The sequence below is a fragment of the Monodon monoceros genome, unplaced genomic scaffold, assembly GCF_005190385.1.
Source record: "Monodon monoceros isolate NGI ecotype Baffin Bay Population unplaced genomic scaffold, NGI_Narwhal_1 Super_Scaffold_7, whole genome shotgun sequence".
NCBI classification, from domain to species: domain Eukaryota; kingdom Metazoa; phylum Chordata; class Mammalia; order Artiodactyla; family Monodontidae; genus Monodon; species Monodon monoceros.
This window is the reverse complement of record NW_021703784.1, coordinates 59207414-59229914: the sequence shown is the minus strand read 5'-3', so window position 1 is coordinate 59229914 and position 22501 is coordinate 59207414. Positions and strand designations below refer to the sequence as shown.

The window sequence follows — 22501 nt, the reverse complement described above, 5'->3', positions numbered from 1 at the left end:
TGTGTGTGTGTGTGTGTGTGTGTGTGTGTGTGTGTGTGTGTGTGTGTTGGCGAGGGTTGGGGAGAGGTTAGGTAGGAGTGGGTGGAGAGGTTGGGCAAGGGGGGAGCGTAAGAGGGACGGGGTAGAGCCCGGCTGCCGCGGTGTCTAGCATCTTTCCCTGGTGGGTCGGGGAACGTGGAGACGGGGCCGCATGCTGGGATCCCTGGCTGCAGCGCTGATGCCTTAGCCCGCTCGGAGCGCCACGGGTTCCCTACTTTGCCGCAGTGGCCGCAGTGACCGCGACATCATCGCTGGTAGTTCCCTGCAGCTCCTCGCCTCGGGGCTGGGGTAGCTCCCGCATCCTCACCTCTTACCTCAGGCCCAGTACCCACGCTTCCACCCGAAGCCCTCAAGGAACCCTTCTCAGCGGGCAAGGATGGGGAAGGGGCAGCATTTCCCCCCGGGGAACCCTGGCAGGGGAAAAGGGCTGCCTGGACGAAGAGTGACTTGGGGGTTGAGGGGCGGCCGGGGTAGCGGTGAGAACTGCCTGGGATAAACAGGAGTGGGTATGGTTCGGTTCCCAGGCCAGCACAGGCATAACCCGGGAGGAGGCAGCTGGCTTTCTCTGTGGTCTCCAGGCAGCGCCCACCCTCACCCGACACACTGACGCTCCCTGTTTGTTCTCAGCGCAGGTGGAGCAGCCTGTGTAGGGCGTCAGCTTCCCACGGGAGGGGGCTGGAAGAGGGCTGGAGCACCCGAGTGCAGCGGGAGCAAAACTGAAGGGGGCCTGCGCAGGCCTGCGCTGGGTTCCTTGGGCCGGACTTAACTCCTCTAATGGTTCAGCCCTGCTTGAGGTCATTCTTCTCCATTCCAAAGAAACTCTGATATGACCTGGAATTCCATTCTCTGGCCTCCAGCAGTAGCTCTCAGAGGTGGGAGTTATCAGTCAAAGAGAACATTAGACTCTTTGAGAGAACCTGGTCCAGCTAGCACTGAGTTTATAAGGGATGAGACACTGAAGGAGGATTTAAGCCTGAGGTCAGTGGGAATGTTGTCAACCGCCCCCTCCCCCCTTCTCCTGGCACTACCTGCCTTCCCCACCATAGCAGCCTGATTTTGCTGTTTGTTCAGCTCCAGCACAGGTGAGGCCTCAGATAACCTGCTGGACTTTTCCCACAGTGGATGAGGGTAAGGTGTGGGAGCAGGGAAGCAAAGGAAATGTAGGGGAAAGGGGAGTGGAAATAGGAGAAGTAGACGGGCATTTACTCATTCAGCAAAGTATGTGCCAGGTATAGGGCTGTACACTAGCTGTCCGATACGGTCTGTGCCTGAGTAGCTCCCAAGCGAGTGGGGGAAAATGACAGGTAAGCCAATTATGGCAACATACGGTCATAAGTGCATCCATCAGGATGCACAAATCGGACATTTACAAATCATCCTGAATGCCCTACTCCCTTATGCTCCTGCACCCCTGTGGTGGAGGCTGTGATGAAAAGCCCAGACTCCTGCCGAAAAATGAAGGATTTACTCTCCTTCTTCACTGAGAATGCTGCTGGAAGATAGTCCACAACTGTCAGCCCCTTTGGGAGTTGCCTAAGCTGAAGAAAGCTGGCTCATTTAAGGTCATGTTCCCTTTCTGGGGCATCCTGCCTACAATGACTGATCAGCAGAGAGGTATAAAGGTTCAGCTCCCTCACCCCGACAGAGGACAACTCTGAAAGATGTTCACAGCTGCTCGTGGGGTTGACTGAGGTCGTTGTTGGGCTGCTCAGCTTCTCCCTTTGCCCAATCCCACTTTCATCCTCTCTCTTATACAGGTGTTGACTCTGAGAGCACTCCTTAGTAAACATCCTCCACAGTAATCTCTGTCTTAGAGTCTGCTTCCTGGGGAACATAACAGGCTCCCTCCCGTGTTCAATCCATCACGAAGTGCTGTTGATTTTAGTTACTGCTCCACTGACGTTGCCCCACTCTTTCTTGTACTACTCTCCCAGCCTCCTAAGTGGTCCACATTTTACTGATGCCTCCTTACATCCACCCTCCACCTTATAGCCAGAGTGATACGTTTAGAATACAGATCTGATTATGCCACTCTTCTGACCTTTGCTTTGGAGATAGAGAAAGCGTTTTAACAGAGTCTATGAAGCCTGCATGTCCTGACTCCTACTGATCTCTCTAACCACCTTGTTTTGAGTCACTGTTGTTCTTGGTCTCTCCACTGAAGACACTGGCCTTCCTTTAGTCCAGTTTTTGGATGTATATCCTCTAGTTACATGGTTTCTGGGCATTCTCTCTGGAAGCTTTCCTTCCTTATTTAATTAACTCCTACTCATCCTTCTGATCTCAGCTCAAGGTCTCAGCATTTCTCAGGGGTGTTTCTCCTGGCTTTCCCTCCTGGGTAGGCAGAATCACAAGATGATCCTAATGACTCTCACTCTTGTATGGTCTCCTTCCCTCAGGTGTGGGTGGAACCTGTGAATGTGATGAGACTCTACTCCTAAGATTATGGTACATGGCAAAAGGGATTTTGTGGATGTAATTAATGATGCTAATCAGTTGACCTCAAGATACAGAGATTATCCAACTAGTCCTAACTAAATCATATGAATCCTTTAAAAGCCACAAATTTTCTCTGGTTGGCAGCAGAAGCGGAAGTCAAAGAGATTTGAGGAACAAGATTTGATACACTGTAGCTGGCTTGAAGATGGAGGGGGCCATGAGGCAAGGAATGGGGGTGGCTGTGGTTGGCTTGAGGATGGAGGAGGGCATAGAACAAGTACCTGAGAGTGGCCTCTAGCTGAGAGCCATCTCTGGCTGACAGCCAGCAAGAAACTAGGGACCACAGTCCTACAACCACAGGAACTGGATCCTCCTAATCACAAGAATGAACCTGAAAGCAGATTTTCACCCAGAGCTTCCAGAAGAGAACTTAGTCTGGCTAGCATTCTGACTTCTGCTTGGTGATATCCTCCCTGAGCAAAGAACCCAGCCATACTACCTGTGAGCTAATAAGTGGATGTTTTTAAGCTACCAAATTCATGATAATTTGTTACCATAGAAATAGAAAATAACACACCTCTCATCTCAGGAGGTAGCAAATGCAGACCCTTGCAAGACGTGCAAGGAAGAAGTGAGGGCATTGGAAATTTGTTAAAATTTAGAAAGACTTGGAAATATTGTAGTGGCAGCTGGTTTGGAGAGCAACTTAAGGAATGGGACCAACTGGGAACTGCATAGGAACTGTTTGATAATCACCTACTATGTTCCAAGCATATTATCTTTAATCCTCACAAAGAACTACAAATTTGGGCACAAGATTATTGATCACTATTTTAAATGAAAAAACTGGCTCAGAGAGAGTTTTAATAACTTGCCCCAAGCCACAAAGCTACTAGGTGAAAAAAGCCACAATTCAAAGCCAGGGATTTGGGAAGTCAGAATTCAGGTGCTCCTAGTATGCTGCTTCCCAGTATAAGTTTTATTGTTTCTCTGGTCACCTTCTTTTTCTCTCATTTTACAAAATATATTTTTTTCAAATTTTCTTGACTTATAAAATCTCTTATTTCATCTCTTACCCTGTTGACAGCCCATATGTACAAACACACACACACACACACACACACCGTCCTTCAGTCACAACAAGTAACACGGCCTCCCACTTCATAGAGAAAATAGTAGCTATAAGACAGCAGCTCCCACCAGGGAATCTGGTCCATTTTGGAAACGTAAAGTTTCAGATGCCTATTAGACATCTAAGCAGGAATTCTAGTAGGGAGCTGAATAAGCAACTTGTATAGGAAGTAACGTAAACCATAGAATTAATGAGAGTATGTTGAATAAGGAGAAATGAGGAACCAGGTCAGAAGTCTGGAAAAGACCATTATTTAAAGGCTGGATAGAGAAAGACCAGTCTGTAAAAGAGACCAAGAAGGAGCATATAGAGGGGTGAAAGGAGAACAAGGGGAGCAAGGCATCATGAAAGCAAAAGGAGACATGCTGAATGGAATCAAATACTGCTCCTGCATGAAGAAAACAAGGATGAGAAATGTTCTCTGAATTCAGGGACCTGGAGGTCCTTGGCCACAGAAAGAGCCATTTTGGTGAGGTCCTAGAGACAGAAGACAGATCAGATGTACTGAAAGCTGAATGTCACGGGAGAAAGTGGAGCAAGTGACTTTAGACAAGGATTTAAAAATAATTTTTATTTAATTTATTTTTTTATACAGCAGGTTCTTATTAGTTATCCATTTTATACATATTAGTGTATATATGTCAATCCCAATCTCTCAATTCATCACAGCACCACCCCTCCCCACTTTCCCCCCTTGGTTAGACAAGTCTTTTTGAAGAATAGTTATTAAGGAAAGGAAAGAGGGTAGTAACTAGAGGGGGATGTGGAATGCAAGATTTTAAGATGGAAGAAGTAGAACATTTTTAGGGGCAGATGGAATTACTGCAATGTGTAGAAAAGACTGAAGATATGAGAGACAGACAGAGACAGAGACACTAATGCAAGGTTCCTGAGAAAAGGCAGGGAAGTATGGAACTCAGTGCATGTGTGGAGGGTTCTAGTTTTTGATGGGAGTACAGATTCAATTGTAAGAAGTTAGCAGAAGAGAATAATTATAGATGAAAATGTCGTGGCAACCAGATAACAAGTATATAGATGAAAATGCCATGGCAACCAGATAACAAGTATATTTCCTAGACTTTATTTTTTGCAGCTAAGTGTGGCTTAATGACTACATTCTAGACAGTGGTTGTGGATGGAAGTCATAAGTGCAGCTTCCAGATCAAGTTCTTAAAGGAAAAGAGTGAACTCTCTCATCCTCGTTGACTTTTCTTGCAGGTTGACTGTGGATGTGGATAAGCCACTTTCAGTCATGCAGTGAAGTGTGCATCCCTCACACACTAGGGATGGCAGAGTGACAAGATGGAAAGGGCCTGGTCTCCTACATGCTCAAGTCATTTTGCCACCTCTGGTTCTCTTGTATGAAAAGGAAAGAAACGACAATCTTAAGGCTCTACAATTTTTTTCTCTCTTTTATCATAGCATCTTGATCTGTAGCTTAAGGCAGTATGTGTTAGATTTGGTGAAGAGCTGTTTTTTGATAGTTTCTGGTTTCTCTATGAAATTGGAGATCTGTTTACAGTGAGTGGTGTGTTTATGTGTGTGTGTGTGTGTATAGGACTGAAATTTTAGGAGTCAAGATGGTTTAAGAAAACTGTATATAATGGGAAAGGGAAAGTGGACATCTGATGAATGTAATAAGATAATTAGGAAAGTGTTGAGGACCCACTTAAGAGTTGGTGACCGTGAATTTCTAGTGGTATCAGTTTCTCCAGCAGAGCCCAGACAGTTGGATGCAAGCATGGAGAATGTTGATGGTTCAGTTCCTCCTAAGCTGAGATTTTACCAGATGGGTGGGATGGAAAACAAAGGGACAAGCGTGAAATGATGGGCCACAAAATCTCAGCTGGACATGGAGAAGACAGAGCTATGAGGTAGGTGACAAAGCTTAAATGAGTAATAAGTAGGCTTTAGAAGGTTGGGAGTCAAAGAGTAGAGGTCTATTGAGAGTAAAGAAGCAGCATTGCTGAGGGCAGAGGATCCCCAAATCTGTGTACATGGATTATGAGAGGATGAGAAGCCACCCCTTTCTGTGAAGGATATACTATCCTTAGGGGACGGCTGGTTTTAGTTAACATGGGAGTTGAGAGGGTGTTCAAAGTTGAGGACATAGCAGTTTGCTGATGTTGGGAAAGGAGTTACAGAGGACGAAACTCCTCTGAGAAGCTTTCCTTAGCCCCACACATCTGGGTTAGGTGCCTCTTAACCCATGTACTTCTGTAACACCTGTATCTTTCATTACAGTAATTCTTACAATTACGTGTCTTGTAATTGCCGTTTTGCTTGTCTATATTTCAAGGGTCTGGTGTCTGTCCTTTTCTCCAACATTTTCTCAAACCACTCCCCACGCTACTCTCATTTCTATCTTTTCTTTATGCTCAAGGAAGCTTGAGTTGTTTATTGTTTCATGGTGCTTTCCGTATTGTTCATTATCCACGTACTCTGCTCATATTCTCCCCTCTAACTAAGTGCAGTTGGGTGATGGGAGGTGAGGTCCAGGAGACGGTGGGTATAAACTGTTTCAAGAAGATGGTTTGTAAAGAGGGAAAAAAACCAAGTCATAGATACAGTGGGGAAAGAGGACATACCATGATCAGAGGAGGGAGGAGGAGGGATGAAAACGCACTGCTAAGAGGGTCAAAGCTCATTTCTCAAAATCAGGAAATTCCATCCATGCCAGAGTTAAGCCAACATTTGGAAAGAATGGGATTGCTTAGGGCCAGGAAACGGGAATTTTAGATGAGAGCAAGGAGGGAAATGCAAAGTCAATGCCAGAGGACAGAGACTTGGACCCTTGTTCCAGAACAAGTCAGAAACCTAAGAGGTCAAGGAAGCAAGTGCATGAGGTCCTGAAGTAGGGCCAGGTTCAGTCCTCAGGGAAGCTGCCTTTCTGACTCAGGCCTTGACCTGTCAATGTTGTCAATTTTTTGGTTTTTGGTGCCTGTGTGTGTGTTTGTCTTGCGGGGGGGTGCTGGCCCACCTCGCTCGACTCTTGTGGCTTAGAACAATCTACCTTTGCCTTGGGGAAGTCTCAGTCACCCACGCTACTGCCCAAGGTGGGCACATGATCTTTCTTTCAGTATTCCGTATCACAGTTGAGATAAGAGGGGAATGTTTAAACAACATGTCAGTAAATGTGCAAGGGAAAGAACGAAAGACAGGGGCACATAGTGCCGAATGCACAGCCACATAACCTGCTTTATAAGGTAGGACCTACTTCCAGCTAGCTTGCAGGTCCGCAGAACATCAGCACTTTCCTTGGGAAACCCAGTGCTCACACACGGTGGTGTGAGGGTCATGAACACGCTCTGTCTCCACACCCCTGGCCTGGACACACATGCAGCTGGGGTCCAGTATTAGGAGGGGAACCAGTCATTTAGTCCTTGGGGTGCCAGCTTGCCCACTGGCTCAGCCCCTCCCCCTGTGGCTGATCAGGTTGCCTCTTCCCCTCCCCGTTCAAGGCCTTCTTTTCTGGGCATTTCTGTGATGTGCAGATATTCTTCTGTGCTGAGCTCCTGCCCACGCACTCCCTGCCCACGCAGAAGCCCCTTCTCTTGGCATAATTCAACAGAGGGAATGGGCTGAGAAGACACACCACCTGGAGCCAGAGCAGGCAGAGATGTTGGCCAGAGGAAAGAAACCAGGGGCAGGAGCAGCCCTCCAGTGGCTGGCCTTATGCTGGGGAGAGCAGAGCATACACTGGGGGCTGGCTCCCGCTGGAGGGTTACATTTGGCTTCAGATGTGGCTCTCACAGGCAGACCAAGACAGGCCTGGATCCCCCAGGTCAGGGCCTCACTTGAGGACTAAAATGGCCATAGGAAGGCTCACCCAGGAAGTCAGATGGATAGAGGGCTTCCAGGAATACATTTGAGCCTCTGGGGCCCTGTGAAACCTACTGGTGAAGGGCAAGGCTGAGGGCAACAGGCCAAGGTACCGAAACCGGAAAGGCAATGCCAGACACGGAGAGGGCCCATGCATTCTGTGTGAAAAGCACAGGAGTTTTCAGGCTCCCGGGTAGGGGAGTCTTGAATGATCCCAGTCATTCCGTAAGTGTAGATCCCACCACGTGCCTTGGGCTCTGATTTGGCACAGCTAATGTCTCTCAGCATCACCACTACTGCATTTTAGTTTTTGTTAAAGCATCTGAATAAGTTTTTTCATAACCCAGTCGAGCCCCCGATTCTGTCTCTAAGATTCCATTTCTCCCTGGGGAATTCTCCCAGCTTTGCAAGGCAATGCAATCCTAATGCCTGGGAGGGAGCTGGAAGGAAGGGAGGAAAGGAGAGCCCTGCGCCCTCTGCTGGCCAGGCCTGGCATTGCCAGCGCAGCCCCAAGGCCCAGGGCCAAGCAGGGGGGTACAACCCGGCTCCTCAGGGTCCTCAAAGGCATAATAAGCTGCTAGAGGGATAGGAGTAATGGTCATAGCTATTATTCATTATTAAGCATTTGCTATCTGTCAGACACTGGTAGACAGTTTACATTTCTTATCTCATTTACATTTTAATTCCCCAAGTACTGCTTTCAACAACCTTGAACGATTTTGTAGGAGGTGAAGAGTCCCCCAGCCAGTAAGCAATGTTTCAGAACTAAAATCTGACTCTGACTGGCCTACAAGCACGTGATTGGCTCCAAACTCTTTCTTACCTGTTGTGCTTTTAGGCCAGCCTAATACCTGACCTGACTTGGGCCATGCCCAGATCCCAGCTCCAGTCCAGTTTGACCATCCATTTCTGATCCAAGCGTCAAGCCAAACCCTAGCTTCAGCCCCAAGCTAGAATCCACCAACCTTGCCTCCTGTTCCTGGCTCCTAGTGTCTGTGCCAGATCTTCCCCGGGCTGGATGGCCTGTCTCGCTATGAATAGGATTTCCTCCCAAGCTTGATACTTTATTTCCATCTCTCTTTGGGGCTAGCAGCCAAACTGTCAGAAAGGAAAAGGTGAAGTACAAGGGCCAAAGAAGCTTCTGTGGGGGGAATAGCTAACTGGGAACACTGAGGAGGAGTGTACATCTCAAATCTTAGCCAGGCCAAGGTGTCCTGAGGTTAGTGACCCTAGGAGGGAAGTGGGTGAGGCCCTAGATCTTGCAGGAGGGAAAAGAGGTAAGCCAGAAGCAGCTGGGCTCTCAGCAGGAGGGCCCTTGAACAGTTCTGACACCCCTGTAGGAATCTGGCGGTGACTCCCCAACACCTGCCCTCCTCCCACAGCTGCATGTGTGCGGGTAGAGAGCTGGAATTGGCAGCTCTTCTCCAGAGCAGTGGGTGGTCTCTTGTCTTTGGCAGTAGCCCTGAGATCACACTTCAGCACACTGGGCAGGCTTGCTGGTGATTCACAGGTTCTGCTCTGCACCACTGGCTCCTTCTCCTCTAGTTACTACTTGTTATCACCATCACAGCTTGCAACAGTCATTCTCAAGAAAAGAAGGAGCTTGCCTGGCCTTGACCTCAAGCTGAGGTAGTCCCTTTACTTATCTCCCTAAAAGAAACAGTAAGACAGACCTCGGTTTCTTTCCATGTGACTTAGGGGCCCTGAGATACTGGGCAAGTTATCTAATCTCCCAGAGCCTTGGTTTCCTCATTTCAAAATGGGGAAATAAGAACATCTTTTTCATAGTTGTAAAGATTAATTGAGACAATGCACTTAGCCCAGGACCTGGCATAAAACAGCTTTACAATAAATCATATGTAATATTTTTAGTTGCTCCATGGGCTTGTTTCCTGATTTGGAAAAATGAGCATAAAATCATCTAAATTTCCTAATATTGCTAATTTAAATTTCCAAATGAGATAATTTATATAGAGCAGTTATAAGTGATTCTGTAACAGTGTGTTAAAAAATTGGACATTTCCTTGATTCTCTAAATCAGACAATTCTCATCTAAGTGTTTAACCACCTACCTTACAGAAGATTTAATCTCACTTGTGTTTTGTGACTTTCTTTCCATTCTCTCTTCCTCCAAATTTAGGGTCTTATAAAAGTCTCTGGGGGTTTTATCTTGGACAGAATAGCTGCAGAGGGGGAGGGCCTCTGTCAGTCAGACCATGTTGGTTATGAAGGTATGCACCTCGCTCAAGCCTGTGCTCCCCCTAAGGGTGCTGCTCTGAGGCTCCAGTGTGAGCTGGGGCAAGGTGATCTTTCTCCAGTTTCCAAAGACTCAATTCTTAGTGTTCCCTATTCTGGGCCTGCGGTGAAAGTGGGGTCCAGGCTGCTTTCCTTCCCAGAAACCCTGTGATAGGTAGAATTTTTACTTCCGTTGTCTTTGCCCTCTGGTGTTACTTCTCCAGAACTGTGAGATAATAAATGGGTGTTGTTTAAAGCTCTTAAATTTAAGGGCAATATGTTACAGCAGCATAAGAAAACTAATAAAATGCTGAAAAATCCCATTCCTTTTCTTAGTCTTGGGGAATCTCCTTCCTCAGAAGTCCATAAGCTTCCGCTTCCTCAATTCTCAGTCCTCGCAGACAATCGGGCACAATTCACCCCTAGGTGAATTTTTTGTGAAAACCTCGGAGCTCTGATTTTCACAAACAAAAGCTAGGGCAGAGAGTTTCTGAAAATTTATATATGCTTTTAACTTTTTATTTTAAATTGGAGTATAGTAGATTAACAATGCTGTATTAGTTTCAGGTGTACAGGAAAGTGATTCAGTTATACATATTCATGTATCTATTCTTTTTCAAATTCTTTTCCCATTTTGGAAATTTCTATTTTTGATGCTGCAATTCAAAAAGCTTTAAGTCAAGGGGATACAGAGATTTAGGTACTTTCTTATGATGAGAGGAGGGATAAAATGAACAAAACCCAAATGAATATCTCAGTGAAGTTTCTTGCCACATATATAAGTACTTAGCCTAGCAATTGACACACAGTAAATAACATTCTTTGGGCTAAAAGATTATTTTTGTTGTTGTTTTGTTGTTGTGATTCCAGGAACTTAAAATTGTGTTCGCTTCTGCCCATCCTGACTCAACTCTATGCAGCTTGATCCCAAGTTGTCGAAACACTGTCTTCCACACAGAAGTCACTCCACAACTAGAGGACCCCAGCACGGTATTGCTGATATTCAAGATGTCTTGTGGTGTGGTGGCTCTACCGGGAGGAATTTGATCCCCTCATCCTGGAAAAGCAGAGGCAGAGCAAGATGCACAGCTGACTCCAGAAGAATTTTGTTTCTGCATCCAAGATAGGCAAGATGGCCAGTTATTACCCTCCTTGTGCTGTAGACCAGGATTCTATGGGGTGGCAGGGCCACCTGTTCTAAGAGAGCCTTCTCTTGGGACAGGTGTGCACCTTATCAATGAAAAGCTTATTCTCAGCACCCCAAATCCATCAGGAACCACTAAAAAGGCCTTCATTACATACCCACCCATTCTATGTCAACATGATTTGAAGGTAGAGATGGTAGGAAAACCTCTTGAGAAATTGACACTCGTCTTCCTCCAATGTTGGGCCTTTACCTGCTTCGACTCCCATCTCTTTGGTTGCCAAATATATATTTAGGTACCTACCATATGCCAGGCACAGTTTTGGCTCTGAGGATACAGTGATAATCAAGACAGACAGTGACAATCTGATGGATCTCATAATTTGTGAGGAGGCTATCAAAAAATAACCACACATTTTAAAATGACTTAATGTGGGGTTTCCCTGGTGGCGCAGTGGTTGAGAGTCTGCCTGCCGATGCAGGGGACGCGGGTTCGTGCCCCGGTCCGGGAGGATCCCACGTGCCGCGGAGCGGCTGGGCGCGTGATCCATGGCCGCTGGGCCTACGCGTCCGGAGCCTGTGCTCCGCAGCGGGAGGGGCCACAGCGGTGAGAGGCCCGTGTCCCGCAAAAAAAAAAAAAAAAAAGATTTAATGTGCAATGACCCTCATAATCTCTCTTGACACCCTGGCTCCAGCCACAGCCTCAGTTTCTATGGCTGTTTGAAAAAGTTGTGTTTCAGGTCCTTCATATCTGAGTCCTGCATCATATCTAAAAGGTTGATCAGCTTAGAGGGCCCCAACAGCTCTGGGGAATGTCTCCATGACAACACATTAGCAGATGCTCCCTACACATCCTGCCCTCACAGCACTGGGGTGCTTTTTGTACTACCTGTAATAATCATTCTTGATATTTTGTAACTGATGATTCAACATCTTGAAATCGTGAGAAAATTAATGACCAAAGTTGTTTGCATCTCCTCTGTGATCTGACTTTCATGGATGCTTGAAAATCATATTGCAAACACTTCAACCACAAGACCCCAAACTGTGTTTCACTTCCTACCTAATAGGGGATGTCCCCACCTAAAAACTTGCTACCAGTATAGAAATAAAGGTTCTTTTACCCATGTTTTCTTCTTGTTCCTTCTGCCTCCTGACCAACGCTGGTGCTTCCCCATGTGGCCCTGCATGGCACAGTGTGCCCCCCCCTGTTGAGGACTCTAAGTAATAAATTCTTCTTTCAATGGCATTGATCTCTGAGTGTGTCATCACTCATCAGTGTAATATAAATTTATCAGTTTGATATTGATAAATTAAATTCCAGGCACATTTTAAAATACCACCTGGCACAGCCCACACCCAAAGACTTGCCAGGCCCTGGAGGAGCTAGAGTTGTGGCAAGGGTGAACCTGATTCAGAGATGACACCTTACTCTGCTCCACAGACCCCATAACACCTCTTCTGCCCCAAACCTGCAGACCTTCTTCTAAGTAAGTAAAAGTTTTTCCAAAACTCCCCAGACACTCATCTCCTGTTGTCCCCAGTCATGATATCCCACTCCACCTAGTCTCTATTCTCCACCCTATATCTTGGAATGTATAGAGGAGGAGGACTGGGTTTCTGACAGGACAAAGGCCAGCTCTGAGAACCAGCATGGTAGGACAGGGCCAGCTGAGTAGTCCTGGGAACTACTCTCCCCTTGGAATCAGTCCCGAGAGCAAGGTAGCCCTGGCCTCAGGTTCCAGGGCTGAACCAAAGGAAGGAAAAAGGAGCAGAGGTATTTCCTCTGGCTTACTAAGCTAGATCAAACCCTTCAGAGCTCATGAGCTTGAGGACACAAACTCTGCTGTGAGATGCAATGGTCAGTGTGTATATGTGAAAGTGTCTATGAAAACATGTGCACACTTATAGCAGTGTGATGCATAAGTCTGCTTTGCCTTGGCTCAGTGCTTCTTTTTTTTTTTTTTTTTTTTTTGCGGTACGCGGGCCTCCCACTGTTGTGGCCTCTCCCGTTGCGGAGCACAGGCACCGGACGCACAGGCTCAGCGGCCATGGCTCACGGGCCTAGCCGCTCCGCGGCATGTGGGATCTTCCCAGACCAGGGCATGAACCCACGTCCCCTGCATGGGCAGGCGGACTCTCAACCACTGCGCCACCAGGGAAGCCTGGCTCAGTGCTTCTTGATTCATCAGGTACTCCCGCCTCTTTGAATCCAGCCCACCAACTCTACACAGCCTGTGCCCCTTGCCCCTGTAACCGAGAATTCAGACAGAATTCATCCTGGACCACATTGGCTTTGATTTTTCCCATCAGCCCCATAAACGCTTAGTGAGGAAGCAAATACTTATTGAAGTGCTACTTGCAGGGTACACTTGTGAACCTCCCATATGGAGGGGCATTTAAAAGATATCTTGGAACAAGAGGGTTATGGGAGTACTTTTGTGTGTTCACAAGTGTGTGCAAACCTGTGGAAGGCATCTGTGTGTACTGATGTGTGTTTCTCAGTATATGTGTGTTTATGAGGTGTGTGACTGAATGTGCATATATGATGTGGGTATAAGACGTATCTATGTGAGAAAGCATGTGTGCTCTGAGAAGGGGAACTCCAGAGCATTTTATATGGATTTCACAGTCTCACGGCCAGTGTGGATATATGCAAATAGGTGTGTGTGCATGTGTGTGTGTGTGTGTGTGTGTGTGTGTGTGTGTGCTGCGTGAGCAGGGGATAAATGTGTGCTATACTCCTGCATCTCTAGGTGGTGCATCTACATACCCAATTCACTCCCATCTCTGTAACCTAGCAGACTGGATGGCAGAGTTTCTGCAGGCAGGCTTTCCTACAACTCTGGATTCAATTGGTGGTGGGGGTCTGGGGAATGGCCATGGGGTCCCTCTGGGCTTGGGGGTCCCTCCTGGCCAGCTCTGCCCTCTCCATCCTTGGACGTTCCCTCCCCAGGTTCGCCCTCATCGTCGGCCTCGGCCAGTTCCTCAGGCATTGGCCACTCCTGAGTCTGCCACTCCAGCCGCTCGATGTGATAGGTGATCTTGAGTGCACTGGACTCCAGCTCAGCCAGGAGTCGTGAGAACTTGGTCTGCAGATCATCGAGTTGCTGGTCGAGGCCTCGCAGCTGGGCCTCCGTGGCCTCCTGTAGGGCTGTATCAGCTGCCTCGGCATTTACGTCCAACTTGTTCATTTTGAGCAGGATCTCATGGCCCTTTTCCTCCATGACGGCCTGGGCCTGTGGATACTCGCTCAGCACTTCCTGCAGGTCCTCCTTGTTCAGGCAGAACAGATCCGAATAACCTAGACTCTTGATGTTGGCTGTACGGTGGTTCCCAGACATGTTCCCTGTGGCCACGGGCAGACATGTGGGAGGTTAGTCAGGGTGGGCGTGAGGGGGCATCTCCCTCTGGAACCAGGACCCCCACTTCCACATTTGTGCTTCCGAGCCTCTCTTCCTGCCTCATTAATTCTCTCATCCAGTAGAGTACTGGGTAGGGACTGGGCCCTGTGCTGGGTGGGTATCAGTGACCTGCCTCCAAGAGTTCACAGTCTAGAGGACTTAGACATTTAAGGGGATAGTTATGTAACAGTATAGCCAATGCAGCGTAGATGTGCATCTGGTACTGTGGGAAGACAGGCAAAGAGCCCCTGACAAGCTGTAAGGCAGAGAATTTAGGGAAGCCTGGAGGAACTGATGCCTGGACTGAGTAGGAGGTAACTAGGGGAGGGGGTGGGGAGGGCAGCTAGGCGAGCAGAGGGATGGACTTAGGAAAGAGTCAGGTGGTTACAGAATACAGTAAGCAGTCCAGGGAGGCTGAAGTTCAGGGTGTGGGGAGAGATGAAGAGAGCCAGGTCATGCTGGCCTCGTAGCCCTGGCAAGGAGTCCAGACCTTGTGTTGAGGGCAGTGAGAGAAATATTTTAAGCAGGAGAACTGTATGGTGTCATTTGCATTTTAGAAAGACATTGGTGGGTGGTGGGTGGGAAGATAGGTTCATCTGAATGCTGCAACGTCTCAGAGGTAGAAGGACCTTAGAAGGGGCAAAGGAACTACCGTTTGTTGAACTCTTGCTATGTGCCAGGCATTGCACTGGGTGCCTCACTCATAGCTCATTTAATCCTCCCAAATAACTCTTTGGGTTTTTAGTATCATCCCTCTTGGGTAGGTGAGGAAACTGAGGCCTAAAAGAGGGAAGTGAGTTGTCCAAAGTCAGGTAAACAGTGGCCAACTACATACAAGATGTGGGTCTTGAGGGGGTCCTTGGAGGAAGATGTGAGGCATTTAGGACATCCCTCTGGAGAGTGGGATCCCCAGACTGAGAGCACATCCAGTGCTCTCACGCCCTTTTCAGTCTTTCCCATCTCCTGTGGCCTCAGTGTCTTTACCTGTGATTAGGTATAACAACTCCTACTGCACAGGCTGATAGGAGGAACAAATGAGCCAGTGTGCAGTACCTGGCCTGGACTGGAGCTGATGCAGTAAATAGGAATTCCTTCCTTCTACCTTCCTTTCCACTTGGCTATGAGATATTTGTTTCTTGTACTGTTCCAGGAGTGTATACTTATTACCTGTGTGACCTTGGACAAGTTCCCCAAACTCCCCGTGCTCTGATTTCCTTACCTTTAAAATGGGGATAATAGTACCTACTTTATAGAGCTGCTGTGAGAATTTGATGCGTTGGTACATGTGGAGAACTTTGAACAAGGCATGTAGTAAGCAGGCAATAAATATTAACCATTATTATTATTATTATTGATTGTTATTATCTCTGCACTTTCCACTGATCTGTTGGTGCCTTGGGTGGCTATCCACAGAGCAGGTCTACTCTCTCTTCCAAGGACCCACCCTGCTCATTGACCTTGGCACAGCCTCTTCTCAGGGAACAGAGCCTCCTTGTCCTGTTTCTCTCTTGAGCCCTCTAGTGGCTCAGGCAAGGGCCAGGTGTCCTTAATCTGTAGGCTCTGAAGTACCACCTGGTCTCAGCACGGGGTTCTGCTGTCCCCATTCCCCTCCCCTAGCCCTGTCTCCGGAACGAATGATGGCGTGCCCACCTTTGATGTTGATGATGCTCATCTCCCCAAAGTAGAGCCCTGCACCAAGCACAGCATACTGAGTGACACCATCAACGGCTACCACAGCCAGCTGACCCTCTAGGATGATGTACATCTCTCGGCCAATGTCCCCCTTGCGGCAGACATATTCGCCTGGTGAGTAGGTCTGGGGCTGCAGCTTCAGCACCGGCTCCTCCAGCAGGCTGGCCTCACAGTTCTGGAAGATCTGCACCCGGTTCAGAGTAGGCAGGTGTACAGACACGGCCACTTCTGCCCGCAACCGCTCAGGCGAGTGCTGTAAGATGGCTACCTCATTGGTCATCTTCTTGTTGATCTGCAGGTGCTGGTACCTGGAGGTAAGGTACATCATCAGTCCTCACCAGCCCACTACATACCTCCCTCTACGTCTTCCATCAGGGCTCTCAGCTCAGCCTCAGCCAAGAACCCAACCACACCAAGTTCTCACAGGGGTCATGGGAATACTTGACAGTTGGTTGATAAACATCTTTAATGCACTACCTGCTGGTCAGAGATATGTTTTGACAGCTTTTCCCTCACCCAGGGCCTGGAAGCCTCCACCAGTGAACAGTGACTAGGATACCCTTTAGCTCTTGTCAGGATCTACTCACCCACCATTCAGTGATGTCTTGTACCATATCACTGATATCTACTTCAGTCACCAAGCCCCATCTTCTTTAGCGATCCTCTGCTCTAGGTCCCCAACTTGGTGACACTTCCCCTTGTTCAGCCTACAGTATGGACTCCATAACATAGTCAACCGTCTTGTTGTTGGCCATCCCCTGAGGAGTATTGCTTTTCCCTCTTACCTCTTCCAGGACCTTCTGAGTCCTACCAGGTGGTGGCAGTTCCCATTCCCTTGGTTCTGGGTTACCCTTCCTTGTGTATGAATTCCTCTCCCTGTCAATCTTTTACCCAACCCCTCGCCCTAAGTCCATATCCAATTAGTGGAGGAAATCCTTTTCCAAGTCCCACCCAGTGAACCCTCCAATGAGCCACATCCTGAATGCCCTGCCTGACCCACCAGGCAATAAGAACCCAGCCACCTTCCTCAGATTCTATCCAGTACACCTCTCCCTGTCCTGGTCTGGAACCCCAGCATCCTCACCAGTCAATGACTCGCCGCTGCCGCCTGCGGTTGACGTGATGCAGCTTCACGTTATTTCTTCACCAGGGCGTGGTCTGGGTAGAAGGCTGCATCTGCAGTGTTCATGTTGTAGATGACAGAGCTCATGCTACCCATGATGGTGGCGAAACCCATGACGGCCAGTAGGAAGTCTCCCACCATGAAGAGGTACTCCTCCTCCCGGTCTGGCAGCGGTGTATCGCCCACGGTGGTCAGGATCAGCGTGGAGAAGTAAAAGCTATAGAGGTACTGGCGCCGCAGCTGCTCAAAGCCAGGCTGCGCGGGGTCGGGGTACACCCAGGCGTCACTCCCGAAGTCCAGGTACCGGGACGGGGCAAAGTATAGGCAGCTGTTCCAATGGATGACAGCAAAAACGTAAAGCATCAGCTTGGCGATGCGGAAGGCATTCGGGTGAACTGTGTGGGTCTCCATGCGGTCAAAGGCCTCAAAGAGGCAGGGCACCCGCAGAAAGCGGTTCAGCCTCAGCGTGGGTGTGTGCGGAGCCAGACTCACATAGGCCACTCCCGTGGGTAACAGGGAAGCCAGGTCCAAGAAGAAGCTCCAGGTGCGAACGTAGCGACTCGAGATCCTACCCTTGTCCACCACCAGTATGCCTTGTTCCAAGAATCCTGGTGGGGGTAGTGGGGGCCGCCGTGGGTGGTGTCAGATATAGGGTGGAGTTAGGGCATCTGCCTGCTCCAGAAACGAGGTTGAGGGTGGGCAGGCCAGGGCAGGCCAGGGAGACAGTTACCAGGGACAGGGTGGGGGCTGGCTTAACCCTGCTCCAGGGTTTCTTGGGTGAGCCCAGGGATACCGTCAGGGAGGGGGTCAATTTCTTGTCACTAAGAGGCTCTCTTTAGGAAGGGAACATGGAAAAAAAGTCAGTACTGAGACTCACTGACCAGTGTGGAAGTGCACCACGATGTCTAGTAGGTAGAGCAAGTCACTCGTGCAGTCCAGTACTAACCAGGCCACCAGATAATAGCGCTGCAAGTCGGGGAAGCAGGCTCTGCATGGCAGGGACAGAAAGGAGTGGCTTAAGGGCGCCCTCTGTGTGTTAGGTGTTCTCCCGCAGCCGCTGAGCATTAAGCGCTGGGCTCTCCTATAGACGCCGCCCCTACACCAGCCCCCTGCAAGGGACCCGCCCCTCTCCTGGGCCTCACTCTTCAGCCCTGGTCTCTGCTTAAGGCCTTTCCCATAGCGCCAAACCTGCACACGACGATGATGAGGTTATACATTACTGGGAAGACCATAGTGTTCAGCCACCAGTAGTAGTAATCCCCAGATGGGTCCAGGACAGGCAGCAACTTCCTGTGGGCAAGAGGGGAAGTTGTGCTTCACTTATTCACCGTTCAGTGCTGCGGTTGTGACCGGAAGCAGCAAAGAAGGATCAGGCTCCATCTGGTGAGGCAGACAGATCTTACACATGGGACCAGGATCTCTCACCTGGCCTTGGGTGGGGCAGAACTGCTGGACTCTGCCGTCTTCACTTTGCTGTCCTGGCTCATGGTTCTGTGGCCTGGTCCCTGGGTGTAAGATACCCAGGGCCTCTGCCTGCAGGTGGCTTCAGGAGTTGGGGGTAGTGCCAAGCTTCCCTTGGTCTCCAGGTGCGATTCCTCCGTCTTTGGCTTCTAAAGCTCTTAGCAACACAACCAGGGCCAGCCGCTACTGAGGGAATGGAGGCAGTGTGGCTCCAGCGCTCCGCCCCCTCTCCTAGGGCCTGGGCTTACACCTGCCCAACTAAACATCTCTAATGGGGTCCCTGGAGATGGTGGAGGTTCATGCCTCAGACGTTAAGGCTACGCCTCGTCTCCCTCCGCCTTCCTCAAAGTTGAACTACACAGGGACCCTCTAGTCAGGACACCTGTGTGTCAGTGTAGGCTCAGAAATTCATTCTGTTTTACCCTGTGCAAGTTCCCTGCTTGCATCTCATTTTTTATTCATTGAACAACTATTCACTGAATGGCTCATTTGTGTCAGGTGCTGAACTAGTCTCCAGGGACAAAGAATGCCTGTCACATCAGATATGAGCTCTGTTTCCATTACCTGCACCCTATCCTTCCTGCTGGATGAGTGTGATGGGGGCCATCCTGTGGCATTTTTGCCCTCATTCCCTTCTTGTTACCTCTCATGCCTGATCTCACCCGTTATTTCATGTGCTTTCTAGATCCTCAACCTCTTTCAGTTTTCCCTTTCTGTGAACATGCTTAAACCTCCCATACCAGAACAAACAAAAAAATCCTGAAAACTCTCCCTCAACTTGATGTCCCTTTCACTACTATCATCTTTCTCAGTCAACAAGTCATAACCAGAACACCTGCTATGTGCCAGGCCAATATTGTGCTAAGTATTGGGGATAAAAGATGAATGAAGCACATTCCTTGCCCTCCAGAAACTCACAGTCTGGTATGGGGGAAGAGTCAGGTAGATAGGCAATTACACATCAGTCTGATGGGTACTCTGTTAGGTGGGTACACAGAGGGTTATTACAGTACATAGAAAGGGTCCTAATTGAGACTGGGTTCTGTAGGATGAATAGGAGTTAGTCAAGTATAAGATGGAAGAGTGAAGAGTACTCAGGCAAAATGTATAGAGTATGCAAAGGCATAGAGATTTCAAAAAGCATGAGTGACTGGGAGAACATCACTTGGTTTTTGTAGTGAACCTGAGAGGCTAGTGGTAAAAGATGAGGCTGAATGGTGGACAGAGGACAGCTCAGGGAGAGCTTTGTCAGTCATGTTATACAGCTAGGATTTTATCTAAAGGCAATGAAGAACTCATGAAATGTTTTGCACAGTTAAGCGATATGGCTAGATTTGTGTTTTCAGAGAGTTTCTTGGATTGGAAGGAACATCTATAGTTTCCAACATTTTATTTTATTTTTTTGAAATCCTCTTTTCCCATGGCTTCTATTGATACCATAATGTCTTGGTTTTCTGCTTATTTCTTCTCAGTCTCTTTCATAAGCCCCTGTGTCCACCCTTCCTGTTTTGGTGTTTCTTTGGACTCTGTCCTAGGCCTTCCTCTCTTTGCATCCTCCCAACTCTCTCTGGTCAATCTTGGCCACCCACAGGATCTCCTTTTGCATCTAATGTCTCCCAAGAACTCTCTTTGAGCTCCAGACCTACCTATACCACTAATTGCTGTCTGGATGTCCCCACTCGGACATTCCACAGTCACCTTCAGCCCATTGGCTCCATAATTGAGCTCATTATCTTCCCCCATCTGCTCTTTCTCTTATAATCCCTACCTCTGGCTTATCAGCCAAAATACCTAGCACCAGTATTTATTATTATTACTATTGTATAACATTGTGGCAGTTTTCAAAAATAGTCACAAATTCTTTGATGCTCCTTCCTTGTGGCTGTTCAGTCAATAGAGTATAGCAGGAATGATGTTGTGTGACTTCTGAGACCAGATCATAAAAGTTCATGCAGCTTCCTTCTGGTTTTCTTTGAACACTCACTGTCTGAAAGCTCCCTCTCAGGATGCTCCCTCTTGGAACCTAGCTGCCACGTTGTGAGAAGCCCAAGCCACAGGAGGAGTCAGGTGTCTGTACTTTGTTTGACAGTCCCAGCTCAAGCATCAGACATGTGAGTGAAGAAGCCTCCAGATGATTCCAGCCACCAGCCTCAAGTCACCCGTCACACGTTTGAAATTTCTAGTTGAGGTCCCCCAGACATCAGGGAATAGAGACAAGCCATTCCTGCCATGTCTTGTTCAAATTCCCAGAATCTGTGAGCAAAAAAAATGGCCATTTTTTTACACTATTAAGTTTGGGATGGTTTGTTACACAGCATAGTAACCAGAACATACATAGAGAAAAGTACATATTTCCTAAGTACACAGCTTGATGAATTTCACAAGGTGAACACAGTCATGAACCAGCACTCACATCAAGAGCCCCACTCTGTCCTCTTCCAGTCAACGCTTTTCCAAGGGTAATCACTGTCCTGGCTCTCAATCCTGTAGTTTAGTTTTGCCTGTGTTTGACTGCTATAAACTAAGCGTCAGTTTTTAATCCTTCCTCTTATTTTCCTTTCATATTCATCCAGTCATCAAGCCCTGGTGACCTAATAACCACATATCCACTTCTCTACATCCTTACTATTCTAATTTGGGCCTTATCAATCTGATCATAAAATTCTTTATAGTTCTCTATTATCCTAAGGATAAAAATCTAAACACATTAACACGGTCTGCAAAGCTCTCTGGTACCTGACCTCTGTTTGTGTCTTCAGCCTCATCTCACAGTGTTTCCTCTGCACGTTTCCTAGGCTCCAGACAAGCTGTACTGATTATAGTTTCCAGAGTACCTCCCACATGTTGTCCATTCTTTCTCACCTTGTTATGTGCTGATCCTTTGGGCTGAAACTTCCATTTCTTTTTCTTTTTAAATACTTTTCCTTTTGAACTAATTTTAGGCTTACAGAAAAGTTGCAAAAATAGTATAAAAGTCCTTGTAAACTCCTTACCCATGCTCCCTTGTTATCATCTTATATAACTAGAGCACAGTGATCAAAACCGGGGAATTAACATCGATACAATACTTGCAACTAAACTGCAGACCTTATCTGAAACTTCCATTTCTCAGTCTTACTCTTGCTTGGTTCTCAAGACTGCTCAAACATCACCTCCTCCTGGATGGCTTCCCTAGGCCCCTTCGCTCTTCTTTCCCCTCATCTTCTAAACACACATAACACGCTAAGTGCTGCTCCAAGATGGCAATTACACTACGTTGCAATTGTCTACCAATAAGGGCTGAGGTCCTGGAGGGCTGAGACTGGTTTTAATTGATCTGGAATCCTGCCTGACAAAGAGGACCTTACTCCATGTTCCTTGGGTTGACTGAAAACGATAGTGCCCAAGGGATCACAAGGCCTCAGGTGTTGGCGAGCCAACGAGGGGCGGTCATCGCCCGGGTACTATCCAAGCCGTTCGTGCAGATGGTGCAAAAAAGGAACTAGACCTCTCGCTGTCAGCCCTCTCTAGGGCTCTGCTTTTCCACAGGCCCCGCCCACCTACCGACTCCTCCCCTCAGGCCTACCCTCTTGTTATCTCCTCCCCTTCCACGCCCCCTCTTCCACGGTCGGCACAGCCAAGATCCGTGACCCCGCCCCTATCACGTTAGCCTCACTTTCAGCCGGATCTCTGTCCTAAGCCCCGCCCCCCGGTCTTTCCCTGCCTCTTTAAGTCGCGTCGCTCTTTAGGTCCCTCCTTCTGCCCTCCGGTTCGACCTTTCTTCCTCAGGCTCCGCCCCCGCCCCGCGGGCCTCCGCCTCCCCAGAGGTCTTCCCCTATGACACGCCAGAGTCCTTCAGAAGGGCGGGGTTTTCAGTGCGAGGGGGCGGAACCTGGGGGAAGAGGCGGTACTCCTTGCTTGGAATGCCGTCGGCGACCCCGCCCCTGCGCTCTGCCGTTGCCAGGAAACAAGCATCAACGCTCTGGCTTTGGCCGGGCCCAGCCAATGAGCTGGCACGCCGCTGCCCAGCG

At 48.4% G+C, this 22501-nt stretch overlaps 2 protein-coding genes across 2 annotated transcripts in view; both read right to left on the bottom strand.

Moving 5' to 3' along the window:
- The window catches only part of CCKBR (cholecystokinin B receptor), a 23336-nt gene extending 11086 nt beyond the window's left edge, over positions 1–12250 (bottom strand). Inside the window, exon 1 of the mRNA XM_029208775.1 lies at positions 12239–12250. The gene's annotated coding sequence lies outside the window, so the exon portion shown is untranslated. The remainder of the gene's footprint in view (positions 1–12238) is intronic.
- A 1398-nt stretch (positions 12251–13648) lies between these two features.
- CNGA4 (cyclic nucleotide gated channel alpha 4) lies at positions 13649–18517 on the bottom strand. The gene is given in 7 exon segments (XM_029209281.1): positions 13649–14160; positions 15866–16215; positions 16992–17044; positions 17046–17638; positions 17912–18018; positions 18219–18320; positions 18456–18517. Coding segments are annotated over 7 exon segments (1779 nt in total).
- Positions 18518–22501: the final 3984 nt, after the last annotated feature.